Source organism: Amblyomma mixtum, chromosome 1, assembly GCF_055824585.1.
Source record: "Amblyomma mixtum isolate Tamu chromosome 1, ASM5582458v1, whole genome shotgun sequence".
Lineage (NCBI taxonomy): Eukaryota > Metazoa > Arthropoda > Arachnida > Ixodida > Ixodidae > Amblyomma > Amblyomma mixtum.
The window spans coordinates 324,175,332-324,192,872 of NC_143012.1; the positions used below are offsets into that span (position 1 = coordinate 324,175,332).

At 51.5% G+C, this 17,541-nt stretch overlaps 1 protein-coding gene across 2 annotated transcripts; it reads left to right on the forward strand.

The window, feature by feature from the left end:
- The first annotated feature begins 460 nt into the window (after positions 1-460).
- LOC149372770 (SAM pointed domain-containing Ets transcription factor-like) lies at positions 461-16,858 on the forward strand. Of its 2 annotated transcripts, none has more exons than XM_089567315.1 (5): positions 461-603; positions 1,831-2,473; positions 4,747-4,944; positions 6,918-7,133; positions 13,085-16,858. In XM_089567315.1, the coding sequence occupies exons 1-5, from the start codon at positions 559-561 to the stop codon at positions 13,474-13,476; spliced, it is 1,494 nt and encodes a 497-aa protein (XP_089423441.1). In that variant the 5' UTR covers positions 461-558; the 3' UTR covers positions 13,477-16,858. The 2 variants fall into 2 exon arrangements, with proteins under 2 accessions (XP_089423441.1, XP_089423442.1); XM_089567316.1 differs by lacking the exon at positions 461-603 and adding an exon at positions 634-1,625.
- The last annotated feature ends 683 nt before the right edge of the window (positions 16,859-17,541 follow it).

The window sequence follows — 17,541 nt, forward strand, 5'->3', positions numbered from 1 at the left end:
CTTCATGCGATAAAAAAAAACGCAAAACATGGTAATGACTCAAGCTCTCAACTTCAGAGTACTAAGAATGAAATGAATAAGCAAGATACACAGCTTGTCTGTTACGCCCGAAACATACTCCTGATTTCACGAAGATCACTGCTGCTTCTGAGGGACTCGAAGAAATTTCAAAGCGCGCGGGAGAATTTATTACTCTTTTCCTCGCTGTTGTTCTGCTCTCTTTAAAGTCTTCTTTCTCAGGGGGATCCTCCCAGATCGCGTGACCACCGTCGTAAACTTTCCCACTCTATGCGAGGACTTTTACCGTGGCATTACGGAGCGCCGACAATGGGGCGCTTGGTCTCAGCGGGATCCACTGCCTCCCCCAAGTAGTGCGTTCCCCGCGCCGAGAGAGAGCGCGCCCTCCCGCCGAGTCTTTCGCGCGCGCGGCAGTCGGTGGCGACGTCGATAGGCGTGACGTCACGCCGTGTTGGAGTCACGTGCGCAGCCACCTCGTATAAAACCTGCTCGGCTCTCCGGCGTCATAGTTCTTTTGCGTGATGTGTGCGTGAGGTAGCAATGTTAAAGTCGCTCGTTTCGCCGCACTACCCAGCCGTGGAACCCGTAAGTACATCGCTTGCGGACACGCGTGCGACAGCTGCGGCGTTTGTTCGGTTGGATCGGAACAGTTTGTGGCGCGCTCATTTGAGGTGCCGCTGTCGCAAATTAAGCGACCGTCGAAGTAGTTTTGAGGCATTTTAATTAACGGTTGGGTTCTCCGCACATACATGCAGTGTGCATAAATCATTTTTTTTTTTGCCTAAAGAGACGCCTAACTAACACTGACGGTTTATTGTTGTTTCGTTGTTAGTCTACGTGTGGCAAGAGTTACGTGTTTGCTTCAGTTTCTGGACTTTAATTGCTGGTGTAATCACAGCCACGGTTACCTATGGTGCGGACACTTCTTATGAGGTGTCCACTTGGCGGCTTCGCGCATTCATGAAGCGAGTCATTACATCTTCCCTAATTCTTTCTGCCGTGCGAACTTCTGCTAACAAATGGCACCATTGGATACAAACTCTGCAGTCAGGTGAGCGATGACTTCTCCGCAGTAGACGTGTGGGCAGTGCCGCCGGCGGGAGGCGACGCCAACAGCAGCGGACCCCCTGGAAAGATCTTTCGTATGCGCCGTCGCGATCGCGTTATTTGCACCTGTTTGTTTGCCATCGTCCCGTCCGGAATAAGCGGAGCCCATTTTTACGCCCTCCTTTGGTTTTTGCTAGTCTTTTCTTCTCATCGTCCTCCCCCCGCCGTGTGCTGAGAGTGGCAGCAACAGCTTAGCAAGCATCACACGACTACACGACGAGGGCCGTGGCAACCGGTTTGGCGAGGATGTGCCCACAGTGGCGCGGCGGCGTTACAGCTCGTGAAGAGGCTGCTCGCGAGGCCTCCTCCTAATGGCGAATTCGTCTCGCGCGCACACCCATTCCCTTCGTCGCTAGCCGGCGGCTGCCAGACTGCCTGCGAACCGTCGTTCCCTCCGCGCCGGCCAGCCCAGACCACCCGATGCTGTGCTGAACGCGCCCAGAAGACGCACTCTCTGATCACCACCACCTTTGCGCCAAGTGTCCTCAATGACGAGCCTGGTAAAACTCCTCCCTACGCTAACGTCCCTCTTCGTCGGTAGAACTAGCCCGCATGAAGGCAGTGGTCGACAGGACAGCTCTGGTGTCTTCGGTAGCACCATCAGGCGCCTAGAGTGAGGGGATGTTCGCGGATGATTCTGCAAAAATCTTGTAATCTGCTTGTAATGCTTGTAATCTGATGTTTCACTGTGTTCCTTTCTCGCAGCGTCACCAACTGGTCCCGAGTCCGAGCCACTCCACGGGCATCGCCAGTCCCGTCTCCATGGCCGATACGTGGGGCATGAACGAGCTGGGCGTGTGGTTCGACGACTCCGAGAACAACGCCGGGACTCTCCCGTGCAGGATCAAGCAGGAGCCGCAGTCGGCTCCTTCGTCGCCCCAGTCGTCGTGCATGATGAACCACGGCGGCGCCAGCGTGATGGACTATCCCATCTTACTCGAAGACTTCGTGAGTGTGACCAAGAACTACGTGGCGCCTGCGCGTTCGGCGCCTACGGCAGCAGCCGCCGCAGCCCCAGCTGCCGCCGCGCCTCCCAACACAACGGTGGTGGCCCAGCCGGGCAGTCCCAGCATGTACGATGAGCCTTGCTCCGGATTAGTGCGTTGCCACGGCGCGCCCATGTATGGCGCGGCTGGAGCGGCCGGCTCCGTCAAGCCGTGCCGTCCACCGCCGCCTTCGTACGACCAGCGGCTCGCCATCAAGACAGAGGAGTGTGCAGAGAGTGACGCGGCTGCGGATTGTTGCACGTCCCTGTCAGCTGACAAGCTCGACCAGATTCGTCGGCTCGCCATGCAACAGGCGTCTAAAGACATCGACGTCGCCTGCCAGATCCTCAACATCTCGCCGAGTGAGTGTCATGTGTTCTTCTTAACCGCTGTCCATGCTCTCCCGCGGTGCCATGAGAGCTTAGCAGGGGCTTTAGAACACCGCGAATGCCAGCCAGATCACATGCTGAGAAATGTGCCCGGAGCATGGGCTTTGTTAATTAAACAACAACGCTCGAGCTAGGGAGGAAGATTTTGCGCATCATGAATGAGAAGGAACCTAGCAGAACACATGATACGGGCAAAATTATGATTAGGATACGAAAGCAAGTGATTAACCTTTGCAACTTTGCCGCGGTAATTCTGTTTGTTCCTCAGAAAACGTGGCGTATGGGGACACCGTGTTCGGTGCCAACTGTCATCGTCTGAACTTTTGCTGCACTTGCAAAGATTCCATATTTTGCGATGGCTTTTCTCAGGCGGTACTTGCACATTGAGTGCATAAATAATTTCTTGAGCAGACAGGGGATTTAATTACGCTCATCAGATATTTTTGTGCGTGTTCTGGATGTCTGCCGAGGTCCTGGAGTTCGCCTGCCAGTTGCTTTACTTTAAATGAAATTTCAAAGTCGTAACGCTTCTTGTATGCATGCGCATGCAAAACGATCCACTTTGTCTGAATTAAAGGCAGTAAAAAAGAGAACTCGTAGCTCTTGCGTAAACAGCTACATAAGGGCAGCGTGCTAATTGTGGTCATGCAACTAAGCGCTTAGTTTTTTCTTCGCGAGATTTAGCCGTTTGTGCGCCATAAAAACCAACACCACATTTAGTTTTTACCGGTTCCACTGTCCTTCCTAGACACTTGAAAAATGGCTTCATTGACTTCATAGCATACCAGAACCGAAAACAGCGTCACTAACTCAGCAAGAGGACGCTGCTGCTCTCCTGTGTAGTTTTTCAATCAATGAACGGATACCGAAGATATGGCTACTACTTTTTCAAGTTACTGACGTTCTTAACTTCCTAAACCAGCACTAAATCATGCATGCTGCAGTTCCATTATTATTAGTAATTTTATAACGATGACTACTTTATAAGGCGGCTGGTTGCCCTACACAGTCTGTGAACCGCATTCTAGTTGGGATGTCTCAGGAACGATTAATGCTGTTTATGAAGGGTCGACATTGGGCAACACATTGCGGGACATTTTGATTTCGTTCTGTACGCGGACGCCATGACGCCTCCGCAGACTCAAGCCCCTTTCTGTTGCCGAAGCTGTAAGGACCACGTACAGTCTTGATGACGAACCATTTGCTCAGTTGCCTGTATCATGTACAACCAGTTCTAGTTTATCAACACCGGTTTTGACCATCGCGCGCAAATTATGCGTATTTGCCCCCCCAAAGTAGGCGTCGGAGTATGCGAAGTTTCCACCCTTCTCTGAAACCTTCTGCTGATTCTTTTTCTTCTCAATATTGACGTAGATAGTGAGATGAGCTTTTCCTGCGGAGAAGCTTTCCCTCAGACCATAGGTGATGAGAAAGAGTGTATCTTGCTGTAAAGCAACCGAAATGGCATGAAACCGTCGAAGTGATGGAGCTAAGTGTTTTGGGTAGTAGCTTTAAAGAAGCTGGGTGCCTCACTTTGATATCTTTCCAAACTTCATTATCAGTGCATATAAACTACTGGTGAATACAGAACAACGACGGGTTCCCGCTTTCCTAATCTTTATATGTATATATAGTCGTTGCTGACTCTAGATGCCTGTAGCGTTTTACAAAATGACTCGAAAGTCAAGACAGTTAAAAGAAAGGCACAGAGCTTGCATTTCTGCGACACACGCATCTTTTCTTACAAGCGACGCCTTCTTCAGCAAGCTTGCTCTGTCGTGTTTCATTTCACTGGGTAACGCCCTACTGGGCGTCCCCGTGGTAAAGACTTTCGAAATGTCAATGCGTTCCCTCTATTTGCATTGATTATCGTTGACCCGTATCGCAGGTGTGGTACACCTTCAAGAATGTTTTACATCCCCGTGCCATGCTCGGAGGTCGCATGCTGGAAAGGCCGACTACGTCAGCTTTCCAGTCAGTTTGTCAATCTCTCTGCGCCCGTTTGTACAGTTACAAAAGACGTGTGGCGCCTTCTCAGAACAGCACGGAAGACCTCCCTCGTGTCAGCAAGGTTCCGTCGCTTCTTGAATATCGCAAAGAACGAAGCATAAACTGTACTCTGACTTTCGCTTTGGTCTCTTCAGAAGTGCATCTTCAGACGTTTATTGTGACAAAATGCGATCTTTGTGCAGTTAAGGCGCCATAACCCTGGCCTCTCTGTCTTTTTTTCTGTATCGCCCACTCAGACCCGTACCAGTGGAGCGTGGCCAATGTCCACTCCTGGTTGGTCTGGACTCAGCAGCAGTATGGCTGCCCATCGTTCAGAGCGGAGTACTTCAACATGAACGGCGCCGCACTGTGCTCGCTCAGCGAAGAAGACTTCAGACTTCGCGCCCCTGGGTCGGGTGACATCTTGTGCGCCCAGCTGGAGATATGGAAGTCCGGTGAGAAACCTTATATTGCTGGCTGGCTTCACTTGTGCTCCTCAAGTTGTGAGAAACGAAGGGGCATCATTCTATGCAAAAAAAAAAAGCACGCTTAACTTTACTTCGCAATCAACTCGGCCCTTGCATTGATGTGTGCCATGCCTCATGCTTATGTCAACCGTGGACCCAAAGAAAAAAACTGTCTTCATCGCCTCTTTAGAGGCGTTGGTACTGCTTACGATGCAGCGCCGACACAGCTGCAGTCATACTTACTCCACCTGTCGACATCTGTCATCAGATAAGCTGCGACATATGGCGGATTCTCCACCCTTCTACTTTGGGTAAAAACTATTTCCCGTTGTATCGTAGGTCATGTATTTTGCAGATGCTCGTTCCGGAGCAGCAGGCTTGATTCAAATGAGGACTAAAATATTCGCTAACGCATAGTGTCCTTTTCCAAAAAAGCATATTTTATTGGGAGAAGTCCCTCCGACTCAACGCGTCTGCTGCCGCCCGATAGAAGAGAGTTCTTTTTATCCAGTGTCAGTAGCCTGGCAGCTTCGTTAAGTGTCGGCGATAACACTGACCATCTAACCAACCCGAAAAGGTCTCTCTGTTGAATTGGAAGAAGGGGTGGTGCCCTATCCATAAATACAACTTTGCAGGAGAAAGCATGTGGGAAAGTGACAGAACTTTCGCGTTCTACATTTCAAGGGAACTTTAGCGTTACTGTGTTCGTAGTTCACTTACTGCCCTCATTTACTCTGTCGGCGTTGTCGTTTGGTAGCTGTTGTTTCTTGTATTAAATAGGGTACTTGGAGCTGGGCTTTTTGGTGCAGATTTTGAAAAGACATAGTAGCGCTCTAAAATGAACATGGACGTGTTGATGTTGTCGAGCTTTAAAACGCTGCTCCTTTTGGAGCAGGATCTGCTTCTACTGAGAGAAGTTAGCCACTGCACACCAGCTGGGTGCTCGTTGGAAGTTAGGTGCTTCATGGAGTATTAGTTGAAATGCCAAAAAGTGTTTTGTTATCTTGAAAACAGGCTTAGGGTTCAGAAGTAGTATGGTACTGATGAGAACAGACGTGAAGGAAAGCAAAGTGTCCGGGTCCATCCCCGTTCAGTGTCTTTCGTTTTTTTTTTTTTTTTCTGCTCCGCTCATGCCACGTGCGCCTGCTGAAAAGACAACACAGACGGCGTTCCTTTTTATGATCAGCTTAAATGTGTGTACACAGCACCAGATGCCAAACGAGATTGTAACGGGCTGTCTCGGAAAGACGTCAACGCCGCCACTTAATCGGTGGGTGAACTCCAAACAGGCCCATAACGTCGCTGCCGACAGCATACAGTAGGGCCCTTTCGTGGCACTTGTGACGTCACGTGCGGGGTATTCATGCCGTTGTCTGTCATAAAACAGCGAGTGGCACTCTGACAAGAAAGACACCCCGGCTCGGGTAACGCCAGGTTGTACGCCGACTTGGATAAAGCAGATAAGTAGAAAAAGTTCGCCAGAAGTACATAACTATATAGAGAGTATAGATGCGGACGGAACAAGGCGAACGGCCGCTCTGCTTTTACGAGACTACATCGTGTGGGCCAGACAATGCCTTATGATTTGCACGACGGGGGGCTACGGGTACAAAGTGTATACAGACGTCATAGCGGCCGCCATCTTTGGGCGCCGAAAGCACGGTGAATGCCTGGGTGTTTAACTAAGCCCCTTATCGCCAACCGGCTCCCGCGTATTGGGGAAGCTAGCCTGTGCGTCCAAAAATGGCGTCCCTGATGTCACATGCTCAGTTGAGAATTGTCTGTGCGTATCGTGGTTAGGGGGGGGGTGTTTACTATATTCTGTATTCTGAGTAGGACTTCTTTACTTACATGGAACCTATCGGAGGTGGTCGCGAACGGATAAATTTGGCGACAGAAATCCGCGAACTCAGGGGCGTTGACTGACGCTGCTGTGCCGTTCTTCCTCTGTCTCCGTGCAGCAGCGCACCTGAGGACATCAGAGCAAAGCCATCATCATCAGCAACAGCCGAGCCAGCGGTCACCTGCGGAGTTCTGCCCCGAGGACAGCGTGCTCGACCTGGCGAGCCTCTTGGGCCAGACCATCTCGGGCAGCGGGGCGCCGGACGCCTCGCCGCCACGCACGTCTCCGCTCAGCCACCACAGCGACAGTCACAGCGACGCCACCCACAGCGACGGTGAGTGGCGGCGCCTTGGAACTCCGCTAGCGGGCATTGCGCGAATGACCCTTTGTCCACTCCAAGCTATGGACGAACAGAGTAAATGCTGCAGGATTGGCTCGCATATGTTCATACTTTCAGAAAATAAAGCACATGTACAATTTACACCTGCTCTCAGTCATGCAGCGCTCAGTATCTTCTGTAGTTATTCACAAGACTGAACTATTAAAATGCTGCTCAAACAAGGAGCAGCTAGAATTTTCTTCACGTTGTTACTCAAGGGAGCAAGCAATCTGCAAAATTTGGCGAGTGAGAGCAACAAACAACATATTCAAGATGAAAATGACTACTGCAACTTCCGCAACAGATGAAAAAACTTGTTTGAAGACGGGAACGCTTTCGAACGCACTACGTGAGGAGGACTCTTCTCGACACATCAGCAAAGGAGTGAGATGTTGGCTGATTCACTGTACTGTTGGCGCGAACCGAGCTTGCCCCAATTTGAGAGGCCTCCAGTTTGCATGCGCCTGACCAAGGTAGTTCGTTTTCTGCATTCCCCTCCGTTAGCGATAGAAATGAGCTCCTGTTTGTACCTCGACAAACCGCGGCGAGCTCGCAAGTCTCCTGACTATCTACGTGTCGCAGTTATTTTTGACGTCACAGCAAGCGACACGGCATTGCACTCTTTCGAGCAACGCGCTGTTGAGCAAAGGGCGACCGATCTTATCTCAGCTTGACTGCTCTGTCCACCGCTGCAGCAGTCGTCGCTCTGTGTAAGCTGGACTTGTAAGACAGATTGCCACGGCTCGCGTTTCTGTGCTGTTTGACGCAGTGGTCCTTTTTTTTTTTTTGCTGAGGTTTATTCAGAGAAATGCGCTTAACGGCGAAGAGCGTCAAGCTAGCAGTCTCGAAGCCAAGCCTGTGTAACACAGCAGTTGCTTTCCTTCACAGTATCTTCTTTTATTTATGCTCTCCGCGCCTAGTGGCTGTTTCCGGTCATAACGAGGGCGTGTTAGAGCCTGCATAGTCACGAAGGGCAGAAGAGAGCATTGGAATAGAATCCTTGTATCATTCCGGCCAGAATTACAAGCCTATGTACTCGTAAGCCGTTCCAACGGAGGTCATATCCGTTTCCTTTCTTCTAAGGTTTTGCAGCTTGCACACAACAAACTCGCAAAGATTACGAAGTTTCTGCTTTATTACACCCTTTTTTACGGTCAGGAGAGAGGGTGTGGTTATGAAGTAAGAAGCCCTCACTGTCAGGAGAGAAATACAGGCCATCAAGCTATTAAGAAGGGACAAGGGACACCGGGGCTAAGGGAATAGTTTACTCGCAGATGGCTCTACCAAAGGTAGCAGGACAGAGCGGGTTGTCTGCCTACTCTACTGGACACCTCGAATTCCTCCAGCGCGCGGACAACCGTCTTGACGTGACTCATCAGCGGACTCGAGACGAAAGGACCCTTTCCATCGACGGCGACGTGGGTCGCGCCACGCGCCATAAAACCCCCGCTCCGCGGACGCAACCAATACCTCCTAGAAAGACTTCAAGTCTTTCTAGGAGGTATTGACGCAACCCACTAGATGACGCCTTTCCGCCGGCGTCCCTACGGCTGCGTGGCTGTTGCTACCACAACGGCGACGGAACGGCAGGAACAAAACAACAATGAAAGAGAAGAATTGCGCATGGCTCAGCGCCGGCGGCAGCAGCCCTCTACGTTTCCGCTGATAGTAGTGTATAGCGCGCTGATGGCGCGGCCGCTCGCTGTCGCGTCCGCGTAGACGTAGTGAGCCGCGCCGCCACTACTACCACACTCGGTGGTTGACGTTGCTGCTGGGCTTTGCTTTCTCGGATGCGTACACGCGCGCGGTGCCTTTTTTTTTTTTTTTCAGCGTTTCGGCCGCTTTCTCGAGGCCTTCCAAATTACACATTCAACGCCGCCCAACACGGGCTACCAGTCACGCCGGTTCTGCGTTCGTAGCTTCTTTTTGTTTTGCTCTCTCAACAAAAGGCCGCTAAAGTCAGCAGATGCAGAGAAAGAGGCTACTATAGGTGGGCGGTGGATGCCTTGAGAAAGCAGGCTGGTGTGGGGGAGGGTGGCTTCGAAACTGCAGGGATGAGATAACGCGAGCCCCGTAGGCCTGTTCGATCGGGGGGAAGGAGAGAGGCAGGTGGAATTGGTACTTGGCAGCGGGCTGCAGTGCGACGACGAGAGAGGGCGAAAGCTATTGCCCCTCAAAAGGTATCCCTCGTGCGCGCGCTCTCCCATGCAAAAACAAACACACGCAGGCCAGAGAGGCACGAAAATTTCCCAATTTGGAGCCGGCGAGCTTTTCGAGCCTCGGAGGCAGTGGCGGCGACCGGCAAAGCAGCAACAAAGGGGGAAAGAAAGAACTGGCTTGCTCCCCCCCCTGCCTCCCTCCGGTAGAGGAACCGGTGCAACAGCGCCTGGAAAAGGCATCGGCTTCTCCAGAAGCCTAACCTGACTCGGGTCAGAGCCGCCGCCGCTGCTACTACCTTCTTCCCGAACGGCAACCTGTTCTTCCACTTCCCGCCCATCGCGGCGAGAGGAGGAGAGAGAGGTGGTGAGGGGCAGCTGGAAACTGGCTCGAACGATGCTCGTACTGCTGCTGCTGCTGCTGCTGCTGGGGACCGAGCCAAGAAGTTCGCTGGACGCGCAGAGGAGGCCCCGACGCTGGAATGCGGCCGTTCTACCGGCGATTGGGCCTGGAATCTTTATAGCCGCCGCCGCCGCCGCTTCAGGCTCGCCTCCCCCTCGGCGGCGGCGATGGGCGTCGGCTCCTCTCGCTTGGCTTCTTCCACTTTTCGAGCCGAGCCCCCTCTCCGAGGCATCTCCCCCCTCTTGTTTCGACCTCTCCGCGTCGTCTCTTCTCCAGAGCGCGGATGGAACAGGGCGTGGTGGATTACTCCGGAGCTACTCGAGCCTGCTCGCCCTCTCCTCCGCCTACCTTTTCGGGTGTTGCCGGTGCGAGGCGGCGGAGGGCGAGAAAGAAGAAAAGTTTCATTTCGGGGTGCGTTCGGCGCGCGCGCGCGCACTCAGTCCTGGCCGCCGCCGAGTTTTTTCTTCCTTTCCTTACCTGCCTGTATGCTGCTCGTTGATTCAGTCGCAGGGGCAACGGTCTGGAGCGGCGGCCGGTCCCATCTCCTTCCTCCTTTCTCTCTCTCCCCTCTTGCTTCCCCCGTGGTCGTCGTCGTCGTTGCTCCTTGTGTTTTTTCTGGCCTCCTCCCGTTCCGTTCATCGCCGCCTCTTCTCCCCCCCCTTTCCTGCGGCCTGTCCCGGGACAGGCCGAGCCGAATTGATCGTTGGCTTTCAGGTTTTGGCTGGCGGCGCACCTGCCTGTCCGATGGTGGTGCCTCTTCTCGGCAGGCCCCGAAACAAGCGGGAGCGGACTTTCATTATCTCTTCTGCCCCGCTTGGCTTCGAAAGGAATGAATATACATACAGGCACGTACACAGCGGCTCCCCCTCTGTTCGCCACGGCTTCGGGTGGATAGTGGTTACTGCACCCGCTCATTTCTCTCCAGCTTCGTCGCTTTTTTCACCGCTTTATTTTTGGTCGAGTGCTGCGGCCGCTGCTGCGTCTGTCGGACGGTGCTGTTTCAGAGAGAACAAGAAGAGCCTAGTTTACGAAACCGTATACTTTCACGACACATCCAGAGCGGTGATAAGGGCTTTGAGACTCGCAGGCACCGTGTACTGAGGCACTAGAGCTTCGCAGAGGGCATGGCGTCATTAGCGCGCTTGGTGCATGCTTTTGCCAATTCTGCCGTCGCCGTTGGAGCAGACTGCATCGCCTATTTCGGTGGCGCGCAGCGTGCTGCTACTAGCTTATCCGCTCAAGGTGTTCCGAATCGGATCCTAGTGGTCTGAATTACTAAAACCGCCTCATATTTAGCGTTTAGCGCGGTAATGGTGGCACCGAAATGTTGACTTTCCATAGCTAAAAAAGCAACAAGAAGGGGCCTATTGCGTCTAAGACACAATCGTTTGAATTGCCCCAATTCGGGAACTCAACCGATCTTCAACAACTCACCTTTGAGCCCTTATTGTAATCGAGTGATAAGCGCGGTTTTATTTAGACGCAATCAGAAAAAAAGAAAGGAGCCAAGCTTGACTGGTAGAGACGCGAGAAGTTGCAGGGGCGACCGGAAAAGGGAAGAATGGCCGGCGAGGCGAGGCTAGAACTGGTAGAAGCCACCACAGCACGTGTGCAAGCCGCTCACGGTTCGCCGCGTCGAGCAGCGAACCTTGAACGGTAGCACACCTGCCGCCGAAACGTTCTTGAACCGTTGCTTCGCGTGCCCCGGTGCGGTTGCGCTCGACTGTAAGCGCTGCTGCGGTTGCCGAGGAAAACCGTTGATGTTGCACGGATTCTCACGTTGGGGTAGTGACCTATAGCTCTGTTTAGCAGCGGCTTTGAAATGGAACTATGCGTGTACTTTAGGCTGGGAATCGCCCTTACGATGTCGAGGGTCAGCCTTGTGCTTCGCCTTTTATCTTTCTTTTGCAAAGTTTTCTTCTTTCTTGCTTTTTATATCCCTACTGCCAAGAAATGTTAGCGGAAAGACACAACTCCTGCATTCCAATAAGCTATGCCGTGAGTGAAATCCAAGCTATTTTAACGGTATTGCTGCTTAAACATAACTACCGATATCGTCATCGCTTTTGTAGCCCTGTAGAACACTGTTCACCGTGTGGTTTCTCGCTTATTCACACGCGTCTGTGTTTATTTGATCTGATATTGAGTACCATATGTTTGCAGCCCATCCCGCAAGGATAAGTTTATGGCGGGAACAAGTTTTATTACCTTTTCTCGCTCTTAGCTTTGCGGTGCCCTCTCCTTTCGAAATTAATAGTTTTCTCTTCCCTTTGGAAGTAAAAGCGCCAAACTATTGAGTAAGTCGGCTATTAATGTATAGTAGCATTGATGTTAGAGGTTTTGCTTGCACATCGACTGGATAACTTTCACTCGGCCTTGTTTTCTCATGCTATGTGCTTGAACTATTGGGCTTGCTGCGCAGCTGGGAGAAGCTCGTCCCTGCGCCTCTGGGACGACGCGAAGGCTGTTTTCCGTTGGTTTTATTCTCATGGCCCGACTTCTTGCGGCAATATACCAGGCACGAGGAGCAATACACGTTGATCCTAGGAAAACCCTTCTGGCTATCTCGACGATGACCGTCCTCAGCACGTTCGCGTCTCTTCTTCCACGGGCTTGCCCTTATCTTTCGCTATCTCCGCGGCACCTGTTTCCATTCCTTCGTCTACGCTGCTGTCTGGATGCGCATAGCTTGACCCGTTAGAGCTTTCACTGCGGCTTATGAAGTGGGGGTGCAGAAGATTAGCAGTGATCAGAACTCTTAGACGACGCTGCACTTGCCAATGCGCTGCTTCAAGTAGGGCTCTTAAGGCTAATAAGTAGCCAGCATAGAACACTGATCAAAAACGAAGATTTAAAAGTTATCTCATTTTCATCTTTATCTATGACTTCTGGAAAAAAACTTTTTTGCAAATGGATTACATTCGTCTGCGTTATTTCGTCTGCAACAAATAACCGGTATATATGCCGTGCCTCTCATTCATAGTTGCAGAAGACCTTTTTGGGACCAGGAGCGGCTTGTCCTATGGGGGCCACTTTAGGTAGGGGACTGGAGTGACCAAGAGGCTAGATTAGAAATGTCAACCCTCACGAAATTCTTACTTTTCTCCTTCTCGCATATTGGACGGACATTCTAATTTCCTTTTCAACTAAGTGAAATAGCCACCCCTTCACCTCCGCATTCAGGGAGAAAAATCGTGCGAAAACAACGTCCTGGCTGCATCATCGCGTGCTGGAGTCTTGCGGGCTTTTCTTGCTAAAAAACCCTGGAACTTTTTATCTTCGTGTGAGCATGTTCATGTACCGACAGCGTTCGTGTTTCTGACCTTCGTCTCCTCTTCTCCCCGCAGACGAAGGGAGTGACACGAGCAGCGACATCAACGAGCGCTGCTTGGCCACGGGCGGCGTCGTGGCGCCTGGTGTTGTTGGCGCTGCCGGCGCGGCGGCCGGTCGCGCCCCGTCCTCGTCGCACATCCACCTGTGGCAGTTCCTCAAGGAGCTCCTGTCGCAGCCCCAGATGTACGGCAGCTGCATCCGCTGGCTGGACCGCAACCGGGGCGTCTTCAAGATCGAGGACTCGGTGCGTGTGGCCCGGCTGTGGGGCAAGCGCAAGAACCGGCCCGCCATGAACTACGACAAGCTGAGCCGCTCCATCCGCCAGTACTACAAGAAGGGCATCATGAAGAAGACGGAGCGCTCCCAGCGGCTCGTCTACCAGTTCTGCGCGCCCTACAGCTGTTGATCCCGGTTCCCTGTAAGGGCGGCCCGGCACCCGAGGCTTGCTCAGCTGGTTCTGGGCCTCGGCCGGTGCCGCGGCCGCCTGGGTTCCCCCCCGTTTTTGAACAAAACGCAAACAGTGTGCGTTGTTGTTTGTCGTACGTCGTCGCTTATCATTTCCTGCCCCCTTTCCCCCGACTGTCACGCTCTCTCTCCCTGCTTCCTTCTTGCTTCCAGCTCTGCTGTACTCCCTCCCACTGCTCATGCTTTGAGCTATCTGTCGCTCTCCGTACCTTGAAAGCCTCCATCTCTCCTCTAGATGTGCTCGTGGCGTGCATTTGTGTGACCAAAACCGCTAAGCGGACCCATCGCCATGAACTGGGTTTGAACTTACTATCCGGAGTCTGAGTTAGGTGCGCCGCGGTGGCTCAGTGGTTACGGCGCTCGGCTGCTGACCCGAAAAACGCGGGTTTGATCCCTGCCGCGGCGGTGGAATTTCGATGGAGGCGAACCCCTAAAGTCCCGTGTACTGTACGTTGTCAGTGGACGTTGAAGAACCCCAGGTGGTCGAAATTTCCGGAGCCCTTCACTACGGCGTCCCTTATAGCCTGAGTCGCTTTGGGACGTTAAACCCCAGTAAACCAAAACCAGCCAAGGGGAAAAAAAAATCTAGTGCAGACAGGGGTGCAGTATAGAAAAAGCAGCAATCTCGTTAGGTACAGAAAAGATTAAGTCGTTAAAAATCTTGATTTCATCTGTCGCCTTTCGCGAAGTTTCAGTAGAGAGAAGAGTGCAAACCTTTAATAAACAAATATAGAAGATGAACGGGCGCAGATAGCCAATGTCGGCGTCTTCTAGGTCCCTAGCGGCATCCCAGACTAGGGATGCCGCTAGATCCCTCCGCCTCGCGAGCACGGCGTTCGAGGGCAGCTTGCGTTGTCGCACTCGAGCTCTCGTGGCATTCAACAACTGCGCTGTATCGATGTCACACAAAGGCTCAGGTGGAATCTATAATCCAAAGTCTTCAATCTGCACTCCGGGATACATTAGTCAAAGTGGGCAAAATAAAAACAGATAAAAATAACATTGCCCAGCCCGCACCGCCTATGGCACAACGGACTACTCGGAGAAACAGAGATGCTGAGGCTTTCATTTCTTTCTTACTTTAAAAGCTCCGCTATTTGTTCAGCTTTTTCTCTCTTTTTTTTTTTTTGCGCCCCATGTGGCCATGTTCCCACGCACTTTCTTCGCATTCTCGCGCTTTTGCTCCTGTCTTCTCACTTTCCCTCCCCAGCCAACTCCCGCGCAACCGCCCGGCTGGTCCGGGATCGCGCGGGGGTCTCTTTCTCTCAGAGCGTGCATGCTGAGGTCTTCCTGCGCCGGCGAGCTGCACTGATTGCGCGCCCGCGACGCTTGTTTTCTCTCCCTGTCCAAACGCTGCTATTTAACTGATGTCGTGTATCCTCCGTTTTTTTATCCCGTTTTTTATTTTTGACTTTACTATTTATTTGTCCGCTCCTCGAACTGTTGTTGACGGCGCGGACACTTTGTATGTAGATCTCTTGCTCTCGTCACACAGACACACACTGTGGTGATGCCTGAGGATCGCGATCTTTTTTTAAAGAAAGAAAAACAAAGGAGCAAGTTAGACTTGGAAACGCATTTTTTTCCCCCTTGTTTCTCGAGTCGCCTGGTTCCGTTTTTCTTTTGTCTGTAGACGTCAATACGTCCGTTCCACGCTCGCGAAGCACAGAAGTGAGCGAGGGAAGAAAGAAGAAAATGTCACCCCGCTGCATTCGTTGTTCTCGAGCATTTATTTATTTCCCACCATCAGTCAGACCATGGGATTGACGGTTAGCCACCGCGCAATCATCGCCTCCACCACCACCACCACCACCTCATTCACCAGTTTTTATTCTTGTGAGAAAAAGGAAAAGAGAGTAAAAGAGGGAGAGAGGAAAAGATTAGCGGTGTGTCGAACGAGAGCTGTGCGCTCTGTGCGGAATCCCGACGACCGTCTCACGCCTGTTTCCAGCCGACGCATGCAGACCTCACCATGAACGCAGTGTTTTTCGTTATGTGTGTAGCTCCTCCCCATTATACCATATTTCATGTATGCACAAAGTCTTTCGCCTAGGCGGCGGATGGACCCGAGGGAGCGGTGACGCGGGCCGAGCGACCCGTGGCAGGAGTCACCTGCGGTGAATCACGAGGTCGTCCCCGAGTTCCCTCGGTCCTCCGACAGGGGGAGGTTCAGGTCCCGAGCGTCCCGCGAACGCGCCCTATGTGGGGATGCGGATCGCCAGCTAAGCGGCGCTCGAGGACTCTTGAAGCCCCCCCGCGCCGACGTGAAAGTGGATCCCGTATATCCGTGATATAGCGGGCAGTATGTTCTGAGAACAACCCCCACCCCCTTTTTTAATATATATTTTAAATATATCGTAATGTCGCTGTCGTCAATCCACTTGCGGTGAAAATAGGAATGGGTTCGCAAAGGTGTCTGCTCTGCTTTTAAGATTTTTCTTACGCCGAGCTGTTTTGTACTGTTGTTTGATTTTCATTTCTTCTTCGCCAGTTCGCACTGTAATGCGTTGCATGGACGATTTGTGAGAAGAGCGCTGGCATTTGTGTGAAAAGGTTTCTTGAAAAATAAAATCCCCTTCAAAAAACGAAAATCTTGTTCTGAGCGTTTTAAACGTATGCCTAGGCGTAATGAAGCACGCAGAGCACTCCATACCTGTGCTTGTGTGACGCTCTCATTACCAATGCATTACATAAAATAATCTATCAAGCCATATCAACATTCTAGTAGAGATGTTTACGTACGCAGTTTCAAGTGAAACTACTCTCACAAAAGATGGTTTTTAAAGGGCTCTACACTTTCAAGATTTGTAGAGCCACCAGAATGCCAGAGCACTTCTCCGAACTTTTCTTGAGATCGTGTCTTGAAAATTCACGATGTCCCACTCTTGCCTGTAAGGTGTTCTTCGGACGCCGCTGTTGTACAAAGTTTGTTACCACTTTGTCCGAAGTTGTGCCTTTCGCTTTGCTGTGCCTTCACACGTGTACCGCTATGTTGTGTATGCTTTCTATGTCCGCGTCTCTGGTCGCCTTGACAAACCTGTCAATGTGGACTTGAAGACTGCGCTGCGTGGCTTTCGCGTGTTGTTGTTGCGCCCGCTCGTATAGCGATATACGAAGCGAGCGATGCCACATTAACTTGTTATCACCTTGTATGTGTTTCGCGAAGAGGAAACAGTTGTTCCATTTCGGCACAGTTGTACAGTGCGTCTGCGATTTTCATCTTTTTTCCACTTGAGAAACGGTTTAAACATTGATATGGAAGCATCACCGCTTGTACTGGAGGTTCTTGTTTCGAGTTCAAATAAACTTCCCGTTTATAAACACGTGGCTTTTGCTGACTCATTCATGAGCGGACGACCTCTTACTTTAACCTGAAAGGGAAGTGGGGAGGTATCGCTCTAAGCAGCAAATTAATGGTACATTGCACGTGCTTGAAAATATTAGTTTATTTGCTGATTACACTTTATTTAGACTCTATAGTGGTGACGAAAAGAACGAAAATGCACAGGTTATGGTGCTCGGCTGCTTACCCGAAAGACGCGGGTTCGATCCCGGCCGCGGCGGTTGAATTTCTTTGGAGGAGAAATTCTAGAGGCCCGTGTACTGTGCGATGTCAGTGCACGTTAAAGAACCCCAGGTGGTCGAAATTTCCGGAGCCCTCCACTACGGCGTCTCTCATAGCCTTAGTCGCTTTGGGACGTTAAACCCCATAAACCAACCAACCAGTATACAGTGCGTATCAACATATAATACAACACTGTCTTTTTAAAAATATGTTAGTTGTGGTTTAGAAAAGCAAGAAATGACTGCTAAGAGTCACAGCTTATGAAGGAACGTGGTTCCTGTCAGCGGAAGCGCGAGACAAGAATGGCAGCAAAAAAAAAAAAAAAAAATGAACGCCTTGGGTGACATGACTCAATTTCAACTTTACAATAGCACGAATGTCGAGGGACACACGTGTCGCTGCGAGGCTTGCAGGTGGCGAAAGCCTACGTACGGTCGCAGC

What these genes read in the sequence shown, in the direction of transcription:
- LOC149372770 (XM_089567315.1), top strand. Translation starts at nt 559, where the DNA reads ATGTTAAAGTCGCTCGTTTCGCCGCACTACCCAGCCGTGGAACCC. An exon ending in ACTACCCAGCCGTGGAACCC is followed by an intron (nt 604 to 1,830) that starts GTAAGTACATCG and finishes CCTTTCTCGCAG; the next exon opens with CGTCACCAACTGGTCCCGAG. An exon ending in GCTGGAGATATGGAAGTCCG is followed by an intron (nt 4,945 to 6,917) that starts GTGAGAAACCTT and finishes GTCTCCGTGCAG; the next exon opens with CAGCGCACCTGAGGACATCA.